General features: G+C 54.5%; 7 protein-coding genes across 8 annotated transcripts; 3 read left to right on the top strand and 4 right to left on the bottom strand.

Moving 5' to 3' along the window:
- Nucleotides 1–91: 91 nt before the first annotated feature.
- On the top strand, nucleotides 92–3,364 carry PV09_04170 (uncharacterized protein). Its single transcript, XM_016357478.1, has one exon. The coding sequence runs from the start codon at nucleotides 138–140 to the stop codon at nucleotides 3,225–3,227; it is 3,090 nt and encodes a 1,029-aa protein (XP_016214882.1). The 5' UTR covers nucleotides 92–137; the 3' UTR covers nucleotides 3,228–3,364.
- PV09_04169 (uncharacterized protein) lies at nucleotides 3,322–4,918 on the bottom strand (the record flags this gene model as incomplete). The annotated part of the gene is made up of 1 exon (XM_016357477.1): nucleotides 3,322–4,918. The coding sequence occupies exon 1, from the start codon at nucleotides 4,846–4,848 to the stop codon at nucleotides 3,322–3,324; it is 1,527 nt and encodes a 508-aa protein (XP_016214881.1). The 5' UTR covers nucleotides 4,849–4,918.
- A 361-nt stretch (nucleotides 4,919–5,279) lies between these two features.
- PV09_04168 (uncharacterized protein) lies at nucleotides 5,280–6,474 on the top strand (the record flags this gene model as incomplete). The annotated part of the gene is made up of 4 exons (XM_016357476.1): nucleotides 5,280–5,458; nucleotides 5,505–5,707; nucleotides 5,759–5,828; nucleotides 5,883–6,474. 4 exons carry the CDS (start codon nucleotides 5,280–5,282, stop codon nucleotides 6,472–6,474), a joined length of 1,044 nt encoding a protein of 347 aa, XP_016214880.1.
- PV09_04167 (uncharacterized protein) lies at nucleotides 5,661–8,350 on the bottom strand. Its single transcript, XM_016357475.1, has 2 exons — nucleotides 7,440–8,350; nucleotides 5,661–7,391 (listed from the first exon to the last, which is right to left on the bottom strand). Exons 1-2 carry the CDS (start codon nucleotides 8,172–8,174, stop codon nucleotides 6,552–6,554), a joined length of 1,575 nt encoding a protein of 524 aa, XP_016214879.1. The 5' UTR covers nucleotides 8,175–8,350; the 3' UTR covers nucleotides 5,661–6,551.
- A 1,384-nt stretch (nucleotides 8,351–9,734) lies between these two features.
- Nucleotides 9,735–11,547, top strand: PV09_04166 (uncharacterized protein). The gene has a single exon (XM_016357474.1). It carries the CDS (start codon nucleotides 9,830–9,832, stop codon nucleotides 10,925–10,927), a length of 1,098 nt encoding a protein of 365 aa, XP_016214878.1. The 5' UTR covers nucleotides 9,735–9,829; the 3' UTR covers nucleotides 10,928–11,547.
- Nucleotides 11,548–11,706: 159 nt separating this feature from the next.
- PV09_04165 (uncharacterized protein) lies at nucleotides 11,707–15,840 on the bottom strand. Its single transcript, XM_016357473.1, has 5 exons — nucleotides 14,694–15,840; nucleotides 14,292–14,396; nucleotides 13,162–14,094; nucleotides 12,622–13,060; nucleotides 11,707–12,498 (listed from the first exon to the last, which is right to left on the bottom strand). The coding sequence occupies exons 1-5, from the start codon at nucleotides 15,300–15,302 to the stop codon at nucleotides 12,299–12,301; spliced, it is 2,286 nt and encodes a 761-aa protein (XP_016214877.1). The 5' UTR covers nucleotides 15,303–15,840; the 3' UTR covers nucleotides 11,707–12,298.
- Nucleotides 15,841–18,075: 2,235 nt separating this feature from the next.
- On the bottom strand, nucleotides 18,076–20,844 carry PV09_04164. Of its 2 annotated transcripts, XM_016357471.1 has the most exons (4): nucleotides 20,059–20,844; nucleotides 19,529–19,905; nucleotides 19,210–19,406; nucleotides 18,076–19,135 (listed from the first exon to the last, which is right to left on the bottom strand). In XM_016357471.1, the coding sequence occupies exons 1-4, from the start codon at nucleotides 20,177–20,179 to the stop codon at nucleotides 18,970–18,972; spliced, it is 861 nt and encodes a 286-aa protein (XP_016214875.1). In that variant the 5' UTR covers nucleotides 20,180–20,844; the 3' UTR covers nucleotides 18,076–18,969. The 2 variants fall into 2 exon arrangements, with proteins under 2 accessions (XP_016214875.1, XP_016214876.1); XM_016357472.1 differs by having other exon boundaries at nucleotides 18,076–19,406.
- Nucleotides 20,845–21,519: the final 675 nt, after the last annotated feature.

The raw sequence follows: 21,519 nt of genomic DNA, 5'->3' as shown, positions 1-21,519 counted from the left end.
CGCGCTCTGATTGGCTGCGGGAAATGGGAGCTCCCCATTGGTAGTGCTGTGTCGTTCGTTCCTTCCCAAACTTTCCCGAAAAGAACCTTCACTTGTTCTCCCTGCTGCCAAACATCAACAACGTCCACCACATCTCTATGACGAGTTCGTACGTCTGCCACACATGCCGCAGAAATCTGCATGGACGTTTGAACAGACGTGATTGGCTGCCCAGGCGGACTTTCATATCGCTTCTTGACATCGTTCCGCCGCCGCAGACACCGCATCCGGATCAAAAGCGAAATGACAAAGACATCTATTCTGAGGAGCGTAGCGTCGACGCTGAGGCTGCCTTGGACGGCGCCGTGGACAATGGGATTGATGGCGAGAAGAGTATTAAGTTTGGTCGCTACTCAAGATTTCGTCATGCCAGCAGGGCAGCGTCGTCCCTCCCTGACCTTACTCCCAAGAAAGATAACTTGAGGGACCTGCGGCCATCGAAACAACATGGTTTTGACTCGCTCTCGCCCTTGGAAGCAATGCGACTCAACCCGACGCCAACAGCGGTAGAACGCAAATTTGAAAGGCGAGGAAAGCCGGCAAAGACCGTCGTTGACCACGAAGACGGACCGGCTGCAAAATTGTATAAAGTGCTGACCAGGGAAGGCGACAACGCGAAGGAAGCCTGGGAGATGTTCCAAGAGCTCTATTTGAAACCTGGCAAAGAATGTGACGCCATGAGGAAACCTTCACGACAAGACCAAGTCATTATTCGGGAATACAAATTGTTTCGAAAACTGCTGCGGACCATGACTACTTGCTGGGTTCCTGGACAAGATAATGGTTTGCCGTCACCCGCGGAGGTTGTTTCCACGCTGCACAGCTACGGCGTCATGGGCCAAAGCTGGTATCTGCTGGAGATACTTGAGATGCTGTACAGGTTGACCCGTCTGAATGCGAATCAGATCAACGGCGACAGTGTGGAAGCAAAGCTCATACTGGAAGAGCAGATATTATCACTCTGGTCTCAATTTATGCGAAATTCGCCCAGTCAATGGATATCAGGACAGAATCAACTGGTCATCAAAGAGAAGGCGAAATCCCTTGCCGATTGGAATGGTACCCCGGATCCCACCCGCCTCAACTTCAGTAAGAAGCTAGGCTCCGATGCGTATAAATTTCATTTCCGTTTGCACCGAATGTTTGTAGGTGTACCGACAGCATCTTCTCTACATCTTGCCGCAGCTGCTCTTCTGACCTTTGACTACTTTACACATCAATACTGCCGCGACTATGCTACGCCAAGTGTGCAGGTCCCGTACGAGCCATTCTTACACCTCATGGTGAGGGTTTTGCATGGTGCTGAAGATACAGATATTCCTGCTACCTTGGCTATATCTTTGCTGAAGGACAATCGAGTATCGGAGGAAGAAGTGATCAAGGTTCAAACCCGTTTGGCCAAAGCTCAGCAGCGTGTTGCACTGGCCATAGCCGTTGATGATTTGCAGGTCTTGGGGTCTGAAGCCATTCGCCTTTCTCAAGAGCAGGAGAATAAGCTTATCGGCTACTTTTACGGACGAATCAAACGGCAGATTGAACGCAAGAACCGCGGGGTCATTGATCAGCTTTGGCAGCAAGCTCAGTTGGCTTATCACTCTGCAGAAGGTGGAGAAAGCTCTCCGAACCTTATCCCACCAAAGATTTACTCGGCTTTTCTATTTGGCTACCGTGACCTTCAGGAGCCTGAGCGACAGGCCGACGTATGGAACCATATGCTCAAAGCTGGAATGACGCCTACACAGGAACAGTGGGGACTCATGATGAGTGCACGCATGAGACACCTCAATTCCATGGAGCATATTTGGGATCGCATGATCGCTTCTGGTGCAAATCCTGATCATCATACATGGTGCACTCGCATCAGCGGCCACATTTACTATGGTGATCCTGAAGAAGCAATTCACTTTCTGTATCAATGGGGTAACGATTGGTATGATGAAATCAAGGAGATGTTTGAAAGCCAAAATCTTGCCGTTCCGGAGATGGCACACCTGCATCGAAATGGCCTGACTGTTCCACGACCTGACACAGATGTGCTTACTACGGTTATCACCGCACTTGTTCAGCGGAAAGGTGGCCAAGGCCGTCGACTTGATCTCGTTCCTGATGCCTTTGCCTGGGCGAAAGCCTTTGCCATCAAACCCAACTCATGGACCTACAACACTCTCTTCCGTACCTGTCTCAAGGATGGTAATCTCAAAGAAGCAATGCAGATATTGGCCAAAATGAAGGAGGACGACATCGTTCCAGATGCGTATACCTTCTACGGCTTTGCTGACTTTGTTTTCAAACAAGCTAACAAAAGCGCCATGAGCCAGGACGAGCAATACAGACTCGTGTTTTCTATTCTTGACATGCTTGAGCGGCGTGGGCTTGACCCAAATACCGTTTTCTTTGGTAGCATGATAAACAGTCTCTTGAAAAGTGGTCGAGATCGAACTCCCAACATAAGCGCTGCTATGATGCTTGTCCGAATCATGACTGAAAAGAATGTGACTATCTCCTCTCACATTTGGACGTCGTTGATGACATACTACTTTCAGGAGGGCCGTCGTCCGGAGGGGCCGGGCGTTCCGGATTGGAATGCCATTGACGCTCTGTGGCGACAAATGAACCAAACGCAGCCGCTCAGCCTGGATGCTGTATTTTACGACCGCATGATTGAAGGGTATGCCGCGTTCGGGGCTATTGCCCGCGCGGAGAAGCTGCTCGAGCGAATGGGAAAAGAAGGCAAGCGTCCTGGTTGGAGTCCGCTCACAGCTCTTCTTAGTGCATATATAGACCAAGGGATGCTCGCGGAAGCCCGAAGCCTAGTGAGTGAGATAGTATCCAGCACTGGACTTTTCCAATCAGGGATTCGAGTTCGAAGCGCGACCGATACGTCGCGGAATCCGGCTAGGGCGCGTTTCTTCGCGACGGCGACCGAAGCGGGCTTATTAAGTGGGAACGAAGATCTGAACGCGATTAAAGAATTCAAAGTCCCGGATGACGGTGGAATGGAGGATTTGGAGGATGGAGAAGGATATCAATTCGGAAGCAGCCAGAAAATCGAACAGGTTGAAAGGATGAACCATAATGAGGGCCTCGACGACTTCGATGAAATGATGCAAAGAGAGGAGCAGTTTAAAGGGCCTGTAGATTTAATGCCTGGGTGGGATGAAGTTGTCGATGGTGTGAAAAGCAGATAGGCAAGTTCAGCATGAACGTTGCACTCACAGCTAATGGTTCCTATTGCATGTTACTACTTACACAGAAGTCTCATAGACAAAGTGTATATTAATCTTAAACACGGGCAGCAGCCGCCTCAGATGCTCCATCACAATTCTCAAAGTCATACATGACGTTGACTACCTCATCATCATTCGGAAGTCTCACGTCAATCTTGCGGATTCTCTTGCAGCCCGTCTCCTCCGCCTCTACAATCATTCGCGCCACTGCTGCCGTGATCTTCGAATCCCACATCCCCTCCCTGTGCGTCGCATATTCCATCAAATCGATGGCTTGCCACCTGATCTTGTTGACCCTACACTTCGTTGCAGCGAAAAAAAGCGGGGGCAGCCAACCAAGGTCCACCATGGAATGGGCCATCGACATGGCGCAGTCCTGCAACCGGCGCGTCATGGGGTTGTTCTCGCGGTACCGCCACATCTCTGTCGAGTGGTATACTAGATTTTCGAAGTCCGATGTGTGCTCTTCGTATTGCGATTCGCTGTCTCCAAGGCAGGTGGCGGCCATGATAGCGGCCATAGCGTAGTAGGAGCGTAGCAGTCGCACCACCATGGGCAGCTGTTCCGGAATGACGAATTCACAGGTCGAGGCGTCGAAAGCTTCCAGCCAGCGCTCGAGGCTCTGCTTTGCAGCACCTTGACGCTGCAGAAGGGAACGCAGGAAATCTTTGTTCTGCGACTTATTCATTCGTTCGGTTTGAGCGGCTGATGCGATCCGTAGGATGGAACTCAAGATGCTTTCCAAACTCGTCCATGCTTCTTCGACGGTATTGAAAGTTTTGTCAGACTTTGGTAGGACAAGGTCGTAGTCATCTGACAAAGGTACGGAAGGTCCAGATCTGAGAAGGGCCCTTTGAAGGCACAGCCTTGAAAAAGCCTGGGCTATCCAGCCATCCGCGGGCTCTCGCGAAGCGTAATTGCGAAAAGCCTGTAATACCCTCAATCCGTTCTCGAGGTGGAGCTCCGCTGTCTGAAAACGTCCTTGAAGCAATTCCAGGCTGATATATGCAATGCATGTGATTAGCGTAATGCGCAAGCAAGTCCTGTCATTTGAACTGAAATGTGGTTGCAGCTGGGCAATCGACTTGCTATAGTGCTGGAGAACAAGTTGCTGCTGGGCGGCCGGGTTTCCACCCCGTTCGCATTCGATTCCGCCACTGTGCACATAGCCGACGGCAAGGACGGCGTGCATGACGGCCGAGTCTGTAAGGCACGCTTGCACAACGAGTCTGTCCCAGTACTTGAGCGCGAATGGGCCGGGAATCTTTCGAATTGTGCGAGTGGTGAACCACTCAAAACACCGCTTTTCCGGAGCCGTAAGACTGGACAGGAGACTAGTCATGCCGGAGGTGGGCGACAATACGGTCAAGGCTTTTGCTGAGGAAAAGCCTGTCAAGCGTTTGACATGGGCATTTCGGTTGTCTCCTCCACCCCAGATGCCATATCCATCGCAAGTCCGGCCACTGGAGGTGCATCGAGAACAGCTGGGCCGGCTCTCGTCGCATTTGACCTTGCGGATCTTGCACGTCTTGCATCCAGACTTGGTTGTGCGGCGGCTGATACTATTGTTTGTCACGACCATGCTCGTTCCTCATGATCTCCCGTGTCTCATGAGCTGGAATCGGACGGTTTTGAGTCCCGCTCCAGTTTGATTGCGACTGAAGTCGTAAGAAAGTTGGAAGTGCGATACTCAGCGGGGCATAAATGCGTCCTCAGCCATCTCGTGAGCTGATTGGCTGCGTCGCAGAACTTGGTCTCTGATTGGACGATGTCGGGACGAATGTCATGCAAGGCTGTCCCCAGAAGTTGACAGGCGACACCATCCGGCCGCGACAATTTGGAGCGAAATTCGTCCATGAGGCCTTTGAGCTATTGAGAAGATGCCATTTAATCCTGAGAACTCCGATAATGAATGGCTATAAAAGCCGAAATGAAGTCTTAAAAGCACAGCCAAAAGTCGCTCACCACTCTTCTCTCTCCCGCTCGTACAAGCACTTGACATTTGAATTCATTATGGCCCCATCAGGACCACCACTTCGTCAACTAGGTAAGAACGGCCCACAGGTGCCGGCTTTAGGTTTTGGCCTGATGGGCCTTGCTGGTGCCTACGGAGCGAAGCCTAGTGAGGAAGAGCAATTCAAAGTACTTGATCGGGCCCTCGAGCTTGGAAATACTTTTTGGGACACAGCGGAGTACGTACGATTGAACAAGGAAAGGAAACAATGCTGAGTTCTATAGCATTTATGGCTTCAACGATGAGATGCTGAACGCCTGGTTCAAACGCACGGGAAAAAGAGACCAAATTTTTCTGGCAACGAAATTCGGCATACTCATGGAGCGTGGGACAACAGACTTCAAGGGTCTGAACAGTTCTGGCGCATACTGCAAGAAAGCTTGCGAGGCCAGTTTGGAAAGAATGGGTATTAAGACTATAGACCTGTGTATGTACAAAGACCTGACACAAAGGCTAAGGTAAACGCTGAGACGATCAGACTACGCCCACCGCCTTAACCCAGATACTCCCATCGAAGAGACAATGCGAGCTATGGTGGAACTAAAAGCGTAAGTGGTACCACAAAATTGAAAATCGACGTGGCGGGCTAAATAGGCCAGCAGGGAAGGTAAAATCAGATACATTGGGATTTGCGGCGCCAGCTCCAACGCTCTCCGGAGGGCATGCAAGATTGCGCATGTCGATGCAGTCCAGGTTGAATACTCGCCATTTGTACGTGATATAGAGACTGAAGCAGGTACAGACCTGCTCAAGACGTGTCGTGAGCTTGGCATCGCCGTCGTGGCGTATGCCCCGCTTGGACGTGGCCTGTTGACGGGTTCTCACAAAACCAACGCGTCGCTTGAGGAGGAAGATGTCCGCAAAAAATATATGCCCTGGTTCAGGCCCGAGAACATTGAATCCAACGCGAAGGTGGTTGAGCAATTCAAATGCTTCGCGGACAAGAAGAATTGTACAACGGCCCAGCTTGCCATTGCGTGGGTCGTGAAGCAGGGCAAAGATATCATTCCAATCCCTGGTACAAGAAGCATCAAATATCTGGAGCAGAACTGGCATTCTCTCGATGTACATCTAAGCGATGAAGAAGAAGCTGAGATCCGCGCATTCCTTGAAAATGCCGATATCCAAGGTAGCAACGAGACCGACGCTGGGAAAAGGCTGTCGTTCGTTGACACGAAGGAGGAGTCAGCATGAAAAATTTTCTGCGTAAAGCGACAGATGGTATATGTAAATCGATGATTCTTGTTCAAAATTCCGAAATCGATCGTTTTCTATTCATCATCGCTTAAATAGTGTTCGTCTTCCCAGCCTTCGACATATTCCTCTGATCGCGCGAGCAGATCGGCTCTCAGCGCTTCCCTTTCGTCAACGTTCGTGCTACTTCGTGCGAAGTCAGCGAGGAAGCGCAATCTGTCCGTCACGGCAGTTGAAGCAGACATTGCAGACTTAACCTCAACCCCAGACTCCGGATCGATCGAGGGGAAATGGAAGATGTTGGGGAAGCTAGACGGCCGGGGGAATAGCAGTTCTGATGAGTACGTTTGAACGATGGGCGCATCAAGATCGGTTGGGTCTTGCAAAGAAGGAGAAGAAACAAAATCGCCACGCAGAACATCGACCTGTGAGAATATGTGCGTTCGCTGCTGTGCGTTACGCCTCTGATTTGGATCGCCAAGGGTCCGATGGAAAAGGTCAATATCTAGCTGCTCCGGCTCTTTGGCATTTGATTCGTGGTCGGAGTCAATGCCATTGATCATTCTGTGATCGCGCGCCGAATCTCCATTGATGACTCGATCTTTTTCATTCGGAATCGAAGCACTCATTGAAGCTGCCAGGATATTCCGTTTGGCGTCATTGGTGAAGATGGGCTCAATGTCGATCATCAGACCACGGCTTTGGTTCGAAGTGTTGCGCAGTCTGGTTGGCAAAGTTACGGATTCTATCAACGTAGCTTGCAAGCCAGATGTCTGCCATCTTGTTTGCATTGCCCGATCAACGTACCAAGGAAGCGCATTCACCGGAGAAGTCGAGATTGGCATGTATAATGAAGCTTGCGAGGCGAAAATGGCCGTGCTTCTTGCTACATTGAGTGCCTGTTTTCTCCGTTTTTCCTAAACGCCGTTGAGAATTAGAACGTGTGCTTTCCAAGCTGGACTTACCCTGCTTTCTGACCTATTGACTGCTTCTGTACCCCAGATCCATATGCTCTTTCTTCCATACTCGTCCCGGATGCTTTCAACATAACGTCCCGCGAAAGCAGCCCAGGCATCGTCAGCCCCGGTCAATATCTGAAATCCCTGCATTTGGTCGCACTCTTCGACGAACAGCCTCAGGTCTCTGTCGATAAGATCGTGCTCCTGATCTTCGCTCTTGAAAAGCTCTTCGCCTACTTCCCACTGATCCAACGGCTCAACCTGGGAGCTCGGAGTTGATGAGAGATGGGAAGTCGGCGGAATCAGATGTACCATAGATCTCGGATGGTAGAAGACACGATTGAAGTCGGACCAATATCGCACGCTCGGCGCGGAAATTGGTGAAGGTACAGTTCCAGCATCCAGCGCAACCTGGTACGGATGCGGAGGAATGGCAGGGTGATGATGAAGAATCGGATCGCTCGTCCACACTCCAGCCGGTGAGGCATCTTCATTTTGGATCTCGTACAGAGCGTTGACTTGGCGAAGCGCGCCGAAATTGTCCTTCACGTCGTATATCACGACTCTGGGCGTGAACGTCTCGGAGCCGTCCGAGCCAATGCCAGGTCGAAAATGAACATCATGATCAACAGCGGACTCTTCGTCCGCTGTGTACGTGAAATACGATTCTTGAGCGTTCCAAAAGTGCGTGCCAATGTAGTTGCTTTGGTTACCAAATTGCAGCGTCACGATCTCGTGCATTTTGTTTTTGGGACGTCTAGCCGCCGCCCGCGGACACCTGGTTTTAAAGAGTCTTGCGCGAATATGACCGGAATGCAAGAATTCTACAGGGGCAGCTTGATCAGGTGAGTAGGCAGTTTTTCACATATAGTTCAGATCGCATGTTCGCCCCCAGGCGAAAGTATCCTCGACAGCAAAGCTTTCCGGGGAGAGAAAACTCCATTTTAGCAGATTCTTAAAATGGACTTTGCGCCCTCATCACGGAGAAATTCCAGCCTCGTGTGAACTTACGATTGAAGCTCTATTCGATATCTTGAAACGCAAAGCCATGAGTTTCGGCCTGTCATCCGTTCGGTTCGCTGACACGGCGTTCCGTAATCAAACGATAAGAGCAGGATGTGTAAAGGGTGGCCAATAATACGATCGGCTAGTAGGCAGTCATCTCTCCCATCCCTCTCAGATAGAGGGACGCATGCTCCTTGACGAAACTCGTATTGACTGTCGGTACGTGAGACACATGCAAAAAAAGGCTGCACGTTCACGGTGACGAAAGCGGTGAAACGTTGTGTTGACCGTTGCGTCGACGTTTGCTCCGTCTTAGCCTTTTGCCGTCCCGCAAAACACCCATCAACGAATCTTCCCTTCGAACCGTGGGACGAGGTTCGACCGCGACCACCCCGGACGAGGACAAAATAAGATTTGCGCGCGGATCTCTTAGAGGCTTTGTATTCCAGTCTGGTTTCGAGAAACCTCCCTTTCAGGAGAGGCATCCGAAAGTAGGACGACATGTTGCACGAAAAGAAACCCTAGCGGAGCACACGACGCTGCAGACTTTGCACGGCCAATCTGGCCACAATCCGTGCAGCGAAGTGTATGGCAAAGGACATTCACTTGACGCACGGTTCGATGCTAAGCTTGTGAAATTTGATGATTGCAAAGACGTCTTGCGAACCCGACAGCAAGTGGGGTCTGAGTTGAGGGGTAAAAGGACTTTCATAGACTTTCGGCGAAGAAGAAGACGACGACGAACATGCTAGGGAGTCCCAGCTGCTGGCGGCCAGTGGCTTCAGACATATCCGTTTGACAGCTGAACCTTTCCGATCCAGACACGTGACAATGGGCAGTTGAAACATAAGTGAGTGATGAGTAAAGGCTACTTCGCACCAGCAGAAAAAGCAACGTTCGCTTTAGCAGAGAGACAGGCTGAATTTTCTAAGCCGCGGAGCAGTTAGAACTAGCAAAAGGCTGTAACTTGCGCGAAGATCCCGCCCAGTCCCAGATTGAGGACCGGCGCAGTCCACCTCGTTGCAAGGAAGGTCAACGTTGAGAGAAAAGATCCCATGATCCGATGATCTCTTCGCTTTTTCTATCTCCTTTCTTATTTGCGCGACGGAATGCGTCTGCCGGCTAACTCGCCTTAATTACCATTTTTGTCAGAGTCCAAAAAAAGGGGGGGAGGCGAAGACTTGAAGGAGGCCGCCCAGCGGCTCTTAAACTGGGCGCCTTGTTGCCTGAAAGGCCTGTCTCCCGTCTTCCCTTTTTTTGTGGGAGAGGGTGCAGTGCTGTATCTCCTTTGTTCCGCGAACGAACAGTTCTTGACCCGCGAACGGAGCGCCATTGCCTTGAAGGCGTACACGGACCCTGCAGATCTACGCGTGGACTCATCGGCTCCGAAAATGGACTTCGCGTCGCTCATGAAGGCCCAGATCAACAAGGGCAAGGCGGCAGCGGCGGCGGCGGCCGCTACCGGTGGGGGGAGCCAGAAGTACCTGAAGCGGTCCGAGCTGGAGGCTGAGCGGGAGGCTGCGTACGTCAGGGAGCAGGAAGAGCTGGAGCGAGCGCGGCAGGAGCGAGCGGAGCGGAAGCGGAAGCTGGAGGAGGAGGAGGCGGAGCGAAACCGCGAGCGGGAGGAGAAGAAGCGCAGGCTGGCGGAGGAGGCGAGGCGGCAGCGGGAGGAGGAAGAGCGGCGCGAGGAGCAAGAGCGGCGGAGGCGGCTGGGCCTGCCGGATCTGCCGGCGCAGACGAAGGAGCAGGCGTCCAAGGAGGGCACGCCGCTCGCGGAGGGCGAGGAGGACGTGGACGAGGCCGAGCTGCGGGCCAAGCTGCGCGAGCTGGGCGAGCCGGCGGTTCTGTTCGGCGAGACGCACATTCAGCGACTGCGGCGGTACCGACGGCTGACGGGGGCGCGGAGCGGGCCGAAGATGTACGAGGGGCCGATCGCGACGACGCTGGAGCCGGTGGAGGAGAAGGACATGAAGGTGCCGCTGCAGGTGCCGGCGACGGCCGAGGCCAAGCGGCAGGTGTTCCGGCAGCTGGCGTCGTACTTCAACATGGTGCTGCGCGAGTGGGACGCGGCGCTGGCGCGGCGACCGGCGGACGTGCAGGCGTCGTACAGCGGCAAGCAGGCGTCGAGCGCGATGGCGCAGGCGCGCAGCAACCTGGCGCCGCTGTTCCGCAAGATGGAGGCCGGCGACGTCGACGACGAGGTGCTCAAGGGCGTGCTGGAGATTGTGCACGCGGCGCAGGAGCGGCGCTACGTCGACGCAAACGACGGCTACCTGCGCCTCAGCATCGGAAAGGCGGCCTGGCCCATCGGCGTCACCATGGTCGGCATCCACGAGCGCAGCGCGCGCGAGAAGCTGCACGAGAGCGACAAGACGGCCCACATCATGAGCGACGAGACGACGAGGAAGTACCTGCAGAGCATCAAGCGCTGCTTGAGCTTCGCGCAGACGCGCTGGCCGCCGGACGACCAGCTGCAGCTGATGGGCTGAAGGCGGGCTAGACGGGCTCGACGTGGTCCAGCGCGCACCCTCTTTCGGCGTCAACGCGGAAGCGACGGACGGAGTCTGGCTCCCTCGGTTCCAGGTTTCCAAATCCAAGCCGACGACCCGTATTTTTTTTTTCTCCACGCACACATACACAACCACGTACACACACGGACATCTATAGATCAACGACACCGGGTCGTTCCACGCTGCGTTCTCCTCTCAGCCTTCTCGACAAGCAACGCCAACGGATTCGGCCCAAGCACAGAACAGAGAAAGAAAGGAAGAAAAGGAAGAACGAATGAAAGAATGAAAGAAAGAAAGAAACGAGCGTCGTCCGCACACGAGCGTACACACAGCACCTCTGCTCCAGGCCAGAGCCCACCCACCAACCCGCCCTTCTTCTCGCCGCCCCGGCGAAGGTGTCCCATCTCAACGCTCGCTCCGGCCCCGGGCGACCTTGCAAGCAGAGGACGCTGGAGGCCGCAGAGCGGGTCTTTCAGAAAGGCAAGTTGCGCGCGGACAGCCAATTGCACGGGGCCGTTTTGATTCAACCGTTGGTATGCGGACGGCTGAGATGTATATGTACGCATATATATATATATATATATATATATATATATAGAGAGAGAGAGAGAGAGAGAGAGAGAGGCAGATCAAGACAGTGCGCTGGATGCAACGCCAAATGTGGGTCATCGGCTGGCAGAAATGTTTTCAAGGGCAGTAATAAACATTCTCACATCGAAATGCTATGAACAGTGAAGACAGTTGGGTATAGTTTTCAAGCCATTCATGTCGGATTCAATTCTTTATTGGAAAAGGAAATAAGGGGGAGAGGGGTGGGGGGGTTGGGGAGACCGTCTTTACGCACGCTATTAAGAAGTCAAAACAGGCCTGATCCTCCATGCTAATTCCTTTTGTTGATTCCCTCCGTTGACCAATAGCCCCGAAGCCTACAAAAACCAAGCTGCCTTGTCGAACAGTTGTATCATTCGTCCGTCATCCACCCATCATCCGTCCATCGCGCCTCTTCCAATTACTGCTCATCTTCTGTGCGTCTGAATATCTGAAAGCCAGTAAACAACCGGTTTGGAGTCCGCACTGTAGCTTGATCCGCCTACCCTAAGAGCCGAATCTTTGCTTCCGTCTTTGACGTTTCTTCGTCTTTGCTCCGCTCCACCGCCTCTTTGTCCGCGTGTGCCTCTTCGGGCATCACCACAAGTGCGACCCGGCCGTCCAACGCGCAGGTACAAGCATCTGGTATGCAAGCCACATAAAAAGAAAACAAGCGTGCTTGGATTTCGAGACCCTTACATCTGCGATGCAACGTGGTTTCAGGAGGGCTATCAAGGGAAGAGGAGAGGGGGAAGGCAGTTATTATCTGAAGCGCGCGGTGCAACGGCCCATGACTTCGCCCTGACAGACCAGCTCGGCATTGAACTCGGAACCATCGAGCGTAAGGTAGATGTCAAAGTACACTCTGTAAAATGTGCCCTGCGGCGTGTCCATCCTTTCAAAGTCCTTTTCTAAGTTCTTTCTTGAGAGATCGGATGTAAGCGTGACGACTTCCTTGATTCCTGCGCGATGCCACACGTTAGTGCTTTTTCTTGACGCTTTACCAAGACGGTTTTTGTGCAGGGAAGGCTAAGAAAAATCGGATACATAAAAGAAAGGGGAGATCAAGAAAGAGTATGACGTACTTGGATCTTTGGTGTACTCCGGACACACGTCGTCGTCGCAAGCATACAAGATGTCCTCGTACATGAGCGTCGCGCCGGGAGCGACCTGTCTGAAGAAGCTGACCTTGACCGGCTCGCCAATCTTTACCCTCTGGCCCTTCTGCACGAAGATCTGGCGCGTGTACTTGCACCGATCCTTGCCGTCCAAGCTTGGGACGCGGTACTGCTCTGGGTGGTGGCCCTCCTTGAACGGCTGCAGCGTTGCCATGAGGTAGTGTCTACGGGCCACACGGTGAGTGACAATACGCTCCGTGATGCCGGCCGTGACGGCGCCCTTGACGATAGCGGCGACTGAGTCCATAGGACGCACGACCTTGGACTGGAACTGTGGCGGCACGTGCAGCTTAATCTGCTGGAAGAGGTATTCAGAGGCGCCGAAGCCACCGACGACGAGGATGTTCTGCAAGGCGAAAAAAAAAAGGTTAGCCTGATCTTTCTTTTTTCCTTTCTTCTTCTCCTCTTCCCTCCTCTCTGTACCCAGGCCTTTCGGATCTGGCTTACCTGCAGTCCCCGATTCTGCGCTTGAATGGCAATGATCTGATTCCGAACCAGTTCCAGGATCCTGTTCACCACAGGCTCGAAACACTGCAGAATCTCCTCGTTCGTGAAGGTCATGTAGCCCTCCTCGATGCCGGCCTCTGGAAATTCAGCCTCGATGCCGACGTCGACGGCCCACTTCTGGCCGTTGTTGCGGAAGTCGGCCTTGATTCGGTTCTCGAAGTCCATGATGCACTTGGCGTAGACCTTGCCCGCCGTTCTGGAGCCATCGGGAAGCTTCATCTTGCGAATCTTGGCGCGCAGGATGTTTGAAAAGTTGCGGTTGAGCGCCGTGGAGCCGCACGAGTCGCCGGAGCCGGCCGTGCACTCGGCCACGCTGAAAGGCTGCTCCTCCTCGACCTCGTACGCGATCAGATCGACGGTGCCGCCACCGCAATCGACGATCAGAACCGCGTCGTGAATCTTTAGGTTGAGCAGTCCAGCCTTGGAGCAGAACATAGCTGCGGCCTCGGGTTCGGTGACCAGAGTGAGGCGGTTGTCGTTCTCATCGCGCAAGAAGCCGGCCTGGATGGCGGCTGCACGCGTGGCGGCCTTGGCCGAGTCGTTCCAGATGGCAGGGACGGTCAGGTAGTATCTGATGTTGCGCTCCTCGCGATTAAAGACCTCACCGAGCGTTTTTTGCAGCTGGTTACGCATTGCGCAGCGCAGGTGGAACAAGTAGTCGGCGGCCACGTCGATCTCCGACTTGCCAGGTGGCAACGGTGGCAAGTTGATGGGGTCGATGTACGTGTTGCCGGACAGCATGAGCTGCAACTTGAACCATTCAACCTTTTGCACACCGGGTTTAGGGTAGCCCGTGGGAGCGAGCGCGTCGGCGATGTCTGGACCCCATCCGACCACTTTCTGGTACTGGTCGTAGTATAGCACGGTTGGAATCTAGAATTAGCACAGCGGTTGTCAGCCATCTTACTTTGCTTGCGTATTCTCACGGCGTGAAAAGGACACGAACGGTGCGTGTCTGTGTCTATATATATATATATATATATATATATATATATATGTGTGTGTGTGTGTGTGTGTGTGTGTGTGTGTGTGTTTGTGCCTGCAGTCTTGGTGCTTGCGCAAAGACATACCTTCTGCTTCGTCTGATTACCTGCACCGGGCCACTCCGTTATTATATCCTCCTTGGCCTCTGTATTCGTTGCAAACGCAAATGCAACACCCGAGAATGTCGTTCCCTGTGGCCGTGGTGTTAGCTCTCCTGTGTTCCAGTCTTCTCTTATCGACCCCGCGTCCCTCATATGCTCCCACAGGTCAAAATTGGAGCTATGAAGGAATTGTTCCAAAGAAAAAAAAGCAATGAAAACAAGAACAAAAAATAGTTCAATCTGAAAGTTTTTTTTTTCTTCTCAAAATAAAGAAATAGGGGATATTTTTCTTTGGGACGGGAGCAAGGGGGAAAAAAAATATTGGAAAGAAAACCACAGATTGAATAAGCAAGGCTAGAACAGGCGAAAAGAAGAAGCCAAACTCACAAAGTCGATGCCCACAATCAGCTGGGCCTTGCTCCTGCTGCCGCCCTCCATCTCGCTCGCGCGTCCGGCGTGGGCTCCGTAGCTGGCGGGGCCTTGGGGAACGGGAGGCTGAGGCGCATAAGCAGAACCGTAGGGACCGGGAGCGCCCGGCTGTGGGTAGCCTGGCGGCGCCGCGCCATAGATTTGCTGAGGCGGGTAGGCTGCGGGCTGTGTTGCGGTGTTGATGGGAGGCGGCATGGGCGAGTGAGGGCGACCGGCGACGGGGTGGCCTGGCGCACCTAGCTGGCCGGCCAGCGCTCCTTGGCCCGGAGGTGCATAGCTGTAGCTCGGGGGCCGACCAAGCTGGTTCGGGTTCTGCATAGGGGGCGAAGGGTTGGCCGCCGCGGGCGGTTGGGGGCTTGTGGCCGAAGAAGACTGCTGGGCGGCGGTAGGAGGGGGAGGCAGCGAGGTGGTGGAGCTGTTTGCAGGCTGGACGCTGGGGCGCGACGAGGCGGAGGAGACGCTGGAGGTGTTGAGCTGGGGCGAAGGAGAGGGTTTGGAGACGAGCGAGCTGGGCGTCTGGTTGCTGGATTTCCGTTTGCTGCCACTTAAGAAGTTGCGCAGGGACATGCTCTACGGGAAAGGGGAGAGCCGGTCTGGATGCGTTTGGATCACCGGATGGAAGGTGAAGAGAAAGGGAAAGCCTGCGAGGGGGAGGGAGGGAGAGAGAGGAGAGCAGGAAAGAAGAGGAAAGGAAGAGGAGGGCCAAGAAAGAGGCGCAGGCGAGAGGTCGGTGGGACCAGAGGAGAGCGAGAGCGCGTGCGTGCAGAGAGCGGACGAGCAGGTGAGCGAGCGCGAGTGCGAGGGCGAGGGTGAGTGTAAGTGTGAGGGCTGGCTCAGCTTGGGCGCGCGTGGGTGGGCGGGTGGCCGTGAGCGAGGACGGCGGCGCGGCAGACGGTCAGATCGGGTTTCCAAATACGAGGGGGAAGGGAAGAAAAAAGAGGGATGCCGGGGATGGAGCCGTCTGGGCGGTCAGGATGGAGGCGCGGGACTAGACGCGAGAGAGTGAGAGAGGGAGAGATGGGGGAGAAGACGGCGACGCGATCTTTTTTTGGGTCGTGTCAGATAAGGCGAGGGAGGGAAATTATTGGGGTGGGAAGAGAGAGGGAGGGGGAGGGGCGAGGGGAGAAGGGGAGGGGCGGAGGAGGGCGAGGGACAGCTTCAGCTGAGCGGAGCCGTCCTGGGCTCGCTGCCAGACGGCTGGGGCTCGGGCTGGCCACACGCGAGGACGACAAAGAGCACGGCGGTAATGAAAGACCGACGCGGCGTAGTCATCGCGTACGGAACAAGGCACACGGGTCACGTAAGGCGGCACGGCGTCGGGGGGTTGGGGGCCACGTGTGGCGAGGTAAGGTAACGAAAGGAAAAGAAAGGCAGCACCAGAACGGCAGCGCCAGGCTGGGCAGGGCAAGGCTGGGCTGGGCTGGGCCAGGCTAAGCGAGCAGCACCGCCAGGCACCTACTTGTACAGGTACAAGCACCTGAGGGCAAAGTACGGTACGGTACGGTACGGTACGGTACGGTACGGTAAGGTTACGACGGGGGACGCGACCGAGGAGGGCGACTGCGCGGAAACAGAACAACCGGATCGAAAGCCACGCCCGAACGAGGACGCAGGTCAGCACCGTCCGCACAGCAAAGCAAGAGCGCAGAAGCCGCCCACCGCTACTCCTGTTGCTGCTGCGTCTTTCTTCCGCTGGACGTCTGCCGCCGCACGCACGCGCACTCTGAACCCGAGAAGGCCAGAGCGTGTGCGTCGGTCAGCACGCCCGGCCGGCGGCCAGAGTGCTGACTGGAGACGCTCCCGGCGGGCGGGTCTGCGCAGGGCTGACCGGTCAACGGCCAGCGCTGAAAGACAAAGAACTACCATCTTTCTTGCTTGCTTTGCGCGCTTGCGTGCGTGCTTGGCAGTCGGTCAGCGAACCTTGCTTGCAGCCGATCCTCTTCCCGCCTGCGCTGCTCTGAGCCGGCGCCGGCCTCGTTGTCGTCTGCCGATGCGATCTGCAACCGCGCTTCTCTCGCCCTTACTCTTCCGTCTCCGCGCCGCCCAAAGCGGAGCCTGTCCAGCCTTGCCACACGCAAAGAAGGGACCTTGACTTTGCCCGCCCGTCGACGCGTCCGAATGCGTGCTCGGTATGCTTCATGGCCGTCCCAGCCATCGTCGCGTGCGCACGACCGCTACAAAAGCGTTTCTGCAGTCTTGCAGGCCTAGCAGAGACGTTTGTGCCCCAGGCCCGCATCCAAGACCTCTCCCAGCAAACGCTGATCCAGTCCTGCCCTCGGGGGGCTCCTAACGTCTACCCAGTGCTCCTGCCACTGCTACTGCTGCTGCCACTGCTACTGCTGAACACATAGATCATCCACCTGACCCGAATTCGCGAACAATCACTTGCACACTCCTCGCGCGAGATCCGCACAGGGCCCAGTGCCATCCGTGGCTATTCTGTCAAAGGTACAGAGTGCCACGACCGCAAATGACAGGAGCACTGCAACAGCTTTCGCCCCCAAAAAAAATACATACAAACACGTCGCTACGTCGCCACAACGCCCCAACGCTCCCCTTCTCTCCCTCCCTCCCTCTCACACACACACACACACACTCTCTCTCTCTCTCTCCCCATCCCGCCGAGACCAGTTCTCTCCTTGTGAAATCCGCTCTGCGGCCAATCGCACTCCCGTTCCCCGTTCCTTCCCAGTTCGTGCCCGTTTTTGTGACAGGGGGCCCCTCCGCACGGGGCACCAAACACTTTTTTTTTTCTTACATGAAATCCTCCGGTCCAGAAGAGGAAAGTAGAACTCCGCAAGCGGGGTGGGCGCAGATTGGAAGTTGCGCCCGACCAGCTCGGATCTGTGAACTTCTCAGCTCGCAAGGCTGCCAGCACCTCGCAGGCTAATAAAAGCGCTCGTCATCTACAGAAAGTAGCTTGTATAGCCTACACACACACATATATATATAGATATGTACATACATTTGTTTGCTATGCCACTTGCGTCGACCGATCATGGAAAAGTTGCTCTTATTTCGACCACGCTATTTGGCTATTTGGTAGTATGATTCCCCCCCCCCCCCCCCCACCCCCTCTTTCCTCTACATCGCTAGCAATCGACAACTCGTTCAATTGTTGGATCGTTTCTCAGCTCACAACAAACCACGCACACCGCGGACGGCTGTCCAGTGTGTTGGACGGAGCCTTGTCTTTCAGATCCACCCTCCCACGTCCATAGTAGAACAAAGTAGTCGTGTACAAGAGGTCAACAGCAGATCTGTGGCATCCGAGATCGTCGTTGCGTACTCAAAAAGAAGAAAAGAAAAGTTAAAAAAAAAAAAAAAAAAAGAACGAAACCCAAAACGTGCAGAGAAAAGGAAAAGGAGCGTTGTGCTATTATTAGCAGCCGGACAAAGATATCGCCGTGAGTTCGTGTTTCGAGCTAGAGCTAGTCTGTACAAAGTGATCAGATGCAGACACGAGGAGCAACGTAAAGGAAAAAGAAAAAGAACAGAAGAGAACTGCACGACGAACCAGCCTGGTCGCGTCATTTAGGAGCTCTCCATAAGCGATTACAAATGTGTGACAAAAAAGGGAAAAACAAAAGTCGCCACCTTTCCCCGTCTATTGATCTCGCTCCAGTAAGTGTGACAAAAAGTACAAAGGGAGAAGAAAGTTGTACGCACACAAAAGTTCCAATGGCTTTCGTGTGTGATCGCGTGTGTAGCGGGCGGGGTCGATGGGTGAATGTTTACATGTGTGCGAGAAGCAAACTGCGTAGCAGCCAAGCATGCAACGTCGTGTAGCTTCAATACCTCCCTCCCCTCAAAATATGCGAGATTCCAGATGATGCGCCTTGCCTTGAAATATATGTAGATAGATGTGTGTTGATTAGTCTCCCACCCACACTGGCCCACAGAAAGGACACCGATGAAACAAAAAAAAATTGGATTGTACTGGAAACAAAAGAACCAAGCGAGCGCAAACAGAGGGACCTCAGGTCAAGTCATTCTTCGCCAGGACAGCACTATGGTCTTCGAGGCGCCGGTCAGTTCAGAGCTCCCACTGTTCGGGAACGGCTAGAGAGCAAGTGACGGAAGAGGATGTGTGATTTCTCGCGCTTTCGACCGACGCTCGCCCCACCAGCGCCTCGCCTCGTCGAGGACCCGTGCTCTTTCACGTCGTGGATAGGCGGAACGCATGAACGAGGAGCTGGCCGACCAGCCGGTCGATCAGCTCGGTTGCATCTCTCTAGTTCTTCTTCGCCCGTCGGGCCCGGCGATCAGCGACGTCGCCTTCCGCTATCCATTTGCTCGCCTTGACAAGCTGGATGACGCTGATCACCTGCTTGCCAAACATGACGGGGAACGAAATGCCCGCGAGAATCCAGGGCACTGTGCTGTCCATCTTGTTCGCCCTGCGTGGCAATGCTTGCGTTAATCCCTTGACCGTCTTGTAGGTCGTAGACCTGTTGGCCTCGTAAGCACTTACCTGGCCATCTCCATGGCGCCTGCCGACCATGGGTTGGTAAAGAGCAGCGACGGCTTTGGCGCAGCGGGACTGCCCGGCTGCAGCGTCGAAGGCTGGGGATTGAGGAGCGAAGGCGAAAGAAGGGGCGACGAGAAGGAGAGAAGGTACAGCGCGATGAAGAACAGTTCGTTGAGCGCGCAGAACACGAACAGCACCGTCTAAGTGGTGGCGTCAACGTTAGCGAAAGCATCCTTTCACAAGCATCCCTCTCTCGCACGGCCTGCCAGGCAAGCGAGCAGGCAGGCCGGAGATGCATAAAGTCAGCGCAGGTGCAACATACCCTATTCGAATAGTACTGCTTCAGGATCCAGCTCCTGCCCTCATCGATCGACTTGTGCGACTGGTTGCTGCCGCCCATGGCAAGGGTTGCGTACATGTGAATGTAATGCGACGCAAAGTCGAGCGAGATGAGGCCTTGGAAGACGATGGACCAGCGCGGGAACGCGGAGGCTAGGAAGACGAGCAGGCACGAAGTTGTGCAGCGATCCGTGATCATGTCTAGCACAGCACCGAACTTGGTGGACTGGTCGTAGCGTCGTGCGGCGTAGCCGTCCAACGCGTCGAGCAGACACGACAGCGAGTACAGGCCGGAGCATGTGCGCGGGTGCAGCGGCATGTAGTATAGAGATGCGATGGCGAGGATGACGCGGGCATAGCCTGAAGATTAGCTATCCGTCAGCAGCTTGATTCCGTTGAGCAAATTGCAGAGTACGGTCGTGCGGGGAGCATGTGCTTGTCTCTTGTGTCTCTGTGCGTGTGGTGTTTTTTTTTTCTTTCGGAAGACAGTGTGAGCAAAAGATCACGACCCACCTATCTGATTGGGTATGAACATGAATATGTTCTCCGTCTTCTCCTCTTGCACCGCTACTTGGGGGCGCGGTGACGCCACCGTCGCCGACCCGTTCATGCCTGAGCTCCGCGTGGCCACCATGGCGCCTGCGGTACGAGACTTTGTTTTCCCTATGTTGAAAGATACGAAAAGGCCGTAGCGACCTTTGTGCAGCTACGGTCCTCTTTGCCTGGCTCGAACGACGACGGTGTACGGGATGTGCGGGTTTGTTGCGCGAATCGAAGCTTGGGCGGCGCGGATTCCAAAGGGGATGTCGGGACTGCGGACGTAGCAGAAAGAGATGCAGGAAAGCAGAGCGGACAAATTGCTGGACACAGGCCGCGTCTCGAAGAAGCAAGTGATATTGTTCGGGTCGCTGGTCTCGTCTGGCAGAGGTTCGTCGAATGCAAGGTGTTGGGGGCTCTGTTCGTCCGGATGGCTGCGGGTTGATGTCAGGCGAGGCAAAGGGTCAAATTAAAAAAAAGAAAGAGAGATAGACGAGGACTAGCGGGAACAAGCAAGGCAAAGCTGCACACTTTCGCCTGCGCTCTCTCGCTCTCTTGCTCTCTACAGCGATAAGATAACAACAAGCGTTATCCGGCCGCAGCAAAATTACAACGAGCGCGAGCCTTAGCGTCTGCACTTCCAGACGTGTGACCCGTGTCAGACTCGAGGACTGCTGCGCAAAAGAGAGGATCGATCAGAAAAGCACAGCCAGCAAGTGTTCGGATCGGTCGAACAAAGGGAATCCAAGGCGTCAGGTCTCGCCCGTGAAAAAAAGGACAAACTGGACAGAACTTCCCTTTGGCATTACGCGTTTTACTGGTTCCTGAGATTTGTTGTCGCATTGGCCAACGGGCTAGTCACAGTGCAGTATGGCCGAGCGCTGGACTCGTCTTGGGCCACAGCAGCGGATCGACGGTGGCTTGCGCTTAGTCAGCTGTGCAAGATCCCATCCGTCGTCCATCACTCCCGCCTGCTGTCGCTGGCGAGGACGCACACAAGCGCCTGCTTGCCTGCCTGCCTGCCTGCCTGCCGATCACCGCGCTCTATCTTCACGTCGCTCGTGCTGTACGTTCTCTTCCCGAGACAGCGACAAGATGGTAGACGTCTGCGCACCTCCCACGGTTTCCGCGAGCGAATCGAGCCTATCCCTAGTTGCTGGTCTGCTTGAGATGGCTCCGTCTTCCGGACCTCTCTGCCTCGGTTTCGTCGAGACGTCGTGGAAGTCCTTTGGTGCGCGCTCGATGTTTGGGACTACGACCCAGCAAGAGCGTTTGGATTCCGTTCGAGCGCCGTGAAGATCCAACATCGTCAGCGCCCTGCTGTACCAAGTCGCCGTTCAATCCGTTCGGTACATGGACTCTCAGGCGCAGCTGCTTTCCGTCGCGATGTACAGCCCCGCGTCTAGTACAGACGCTGGGCTGGAAAACTCCAGACCT

This window comes from Verruconis gallopava (assembly GCF_000836295.1).
Source record: "Verruconis gallopava strain CBS 43764 unplaced genomic scaffold supercont1.11, whole genome shotgun sequence".
NCBI classification, from domain to species: Eukaryota; Fungi; Ascomycota; class Dothideomycetes; order Venturiales; family Sympoventuriaceae; genus Verruconis; species Verruconis gallopava.
Note: the sequence above shows the minus strand (reverse complement) of the source record. Positions and strands in the feature narration are given on the sequence as shown.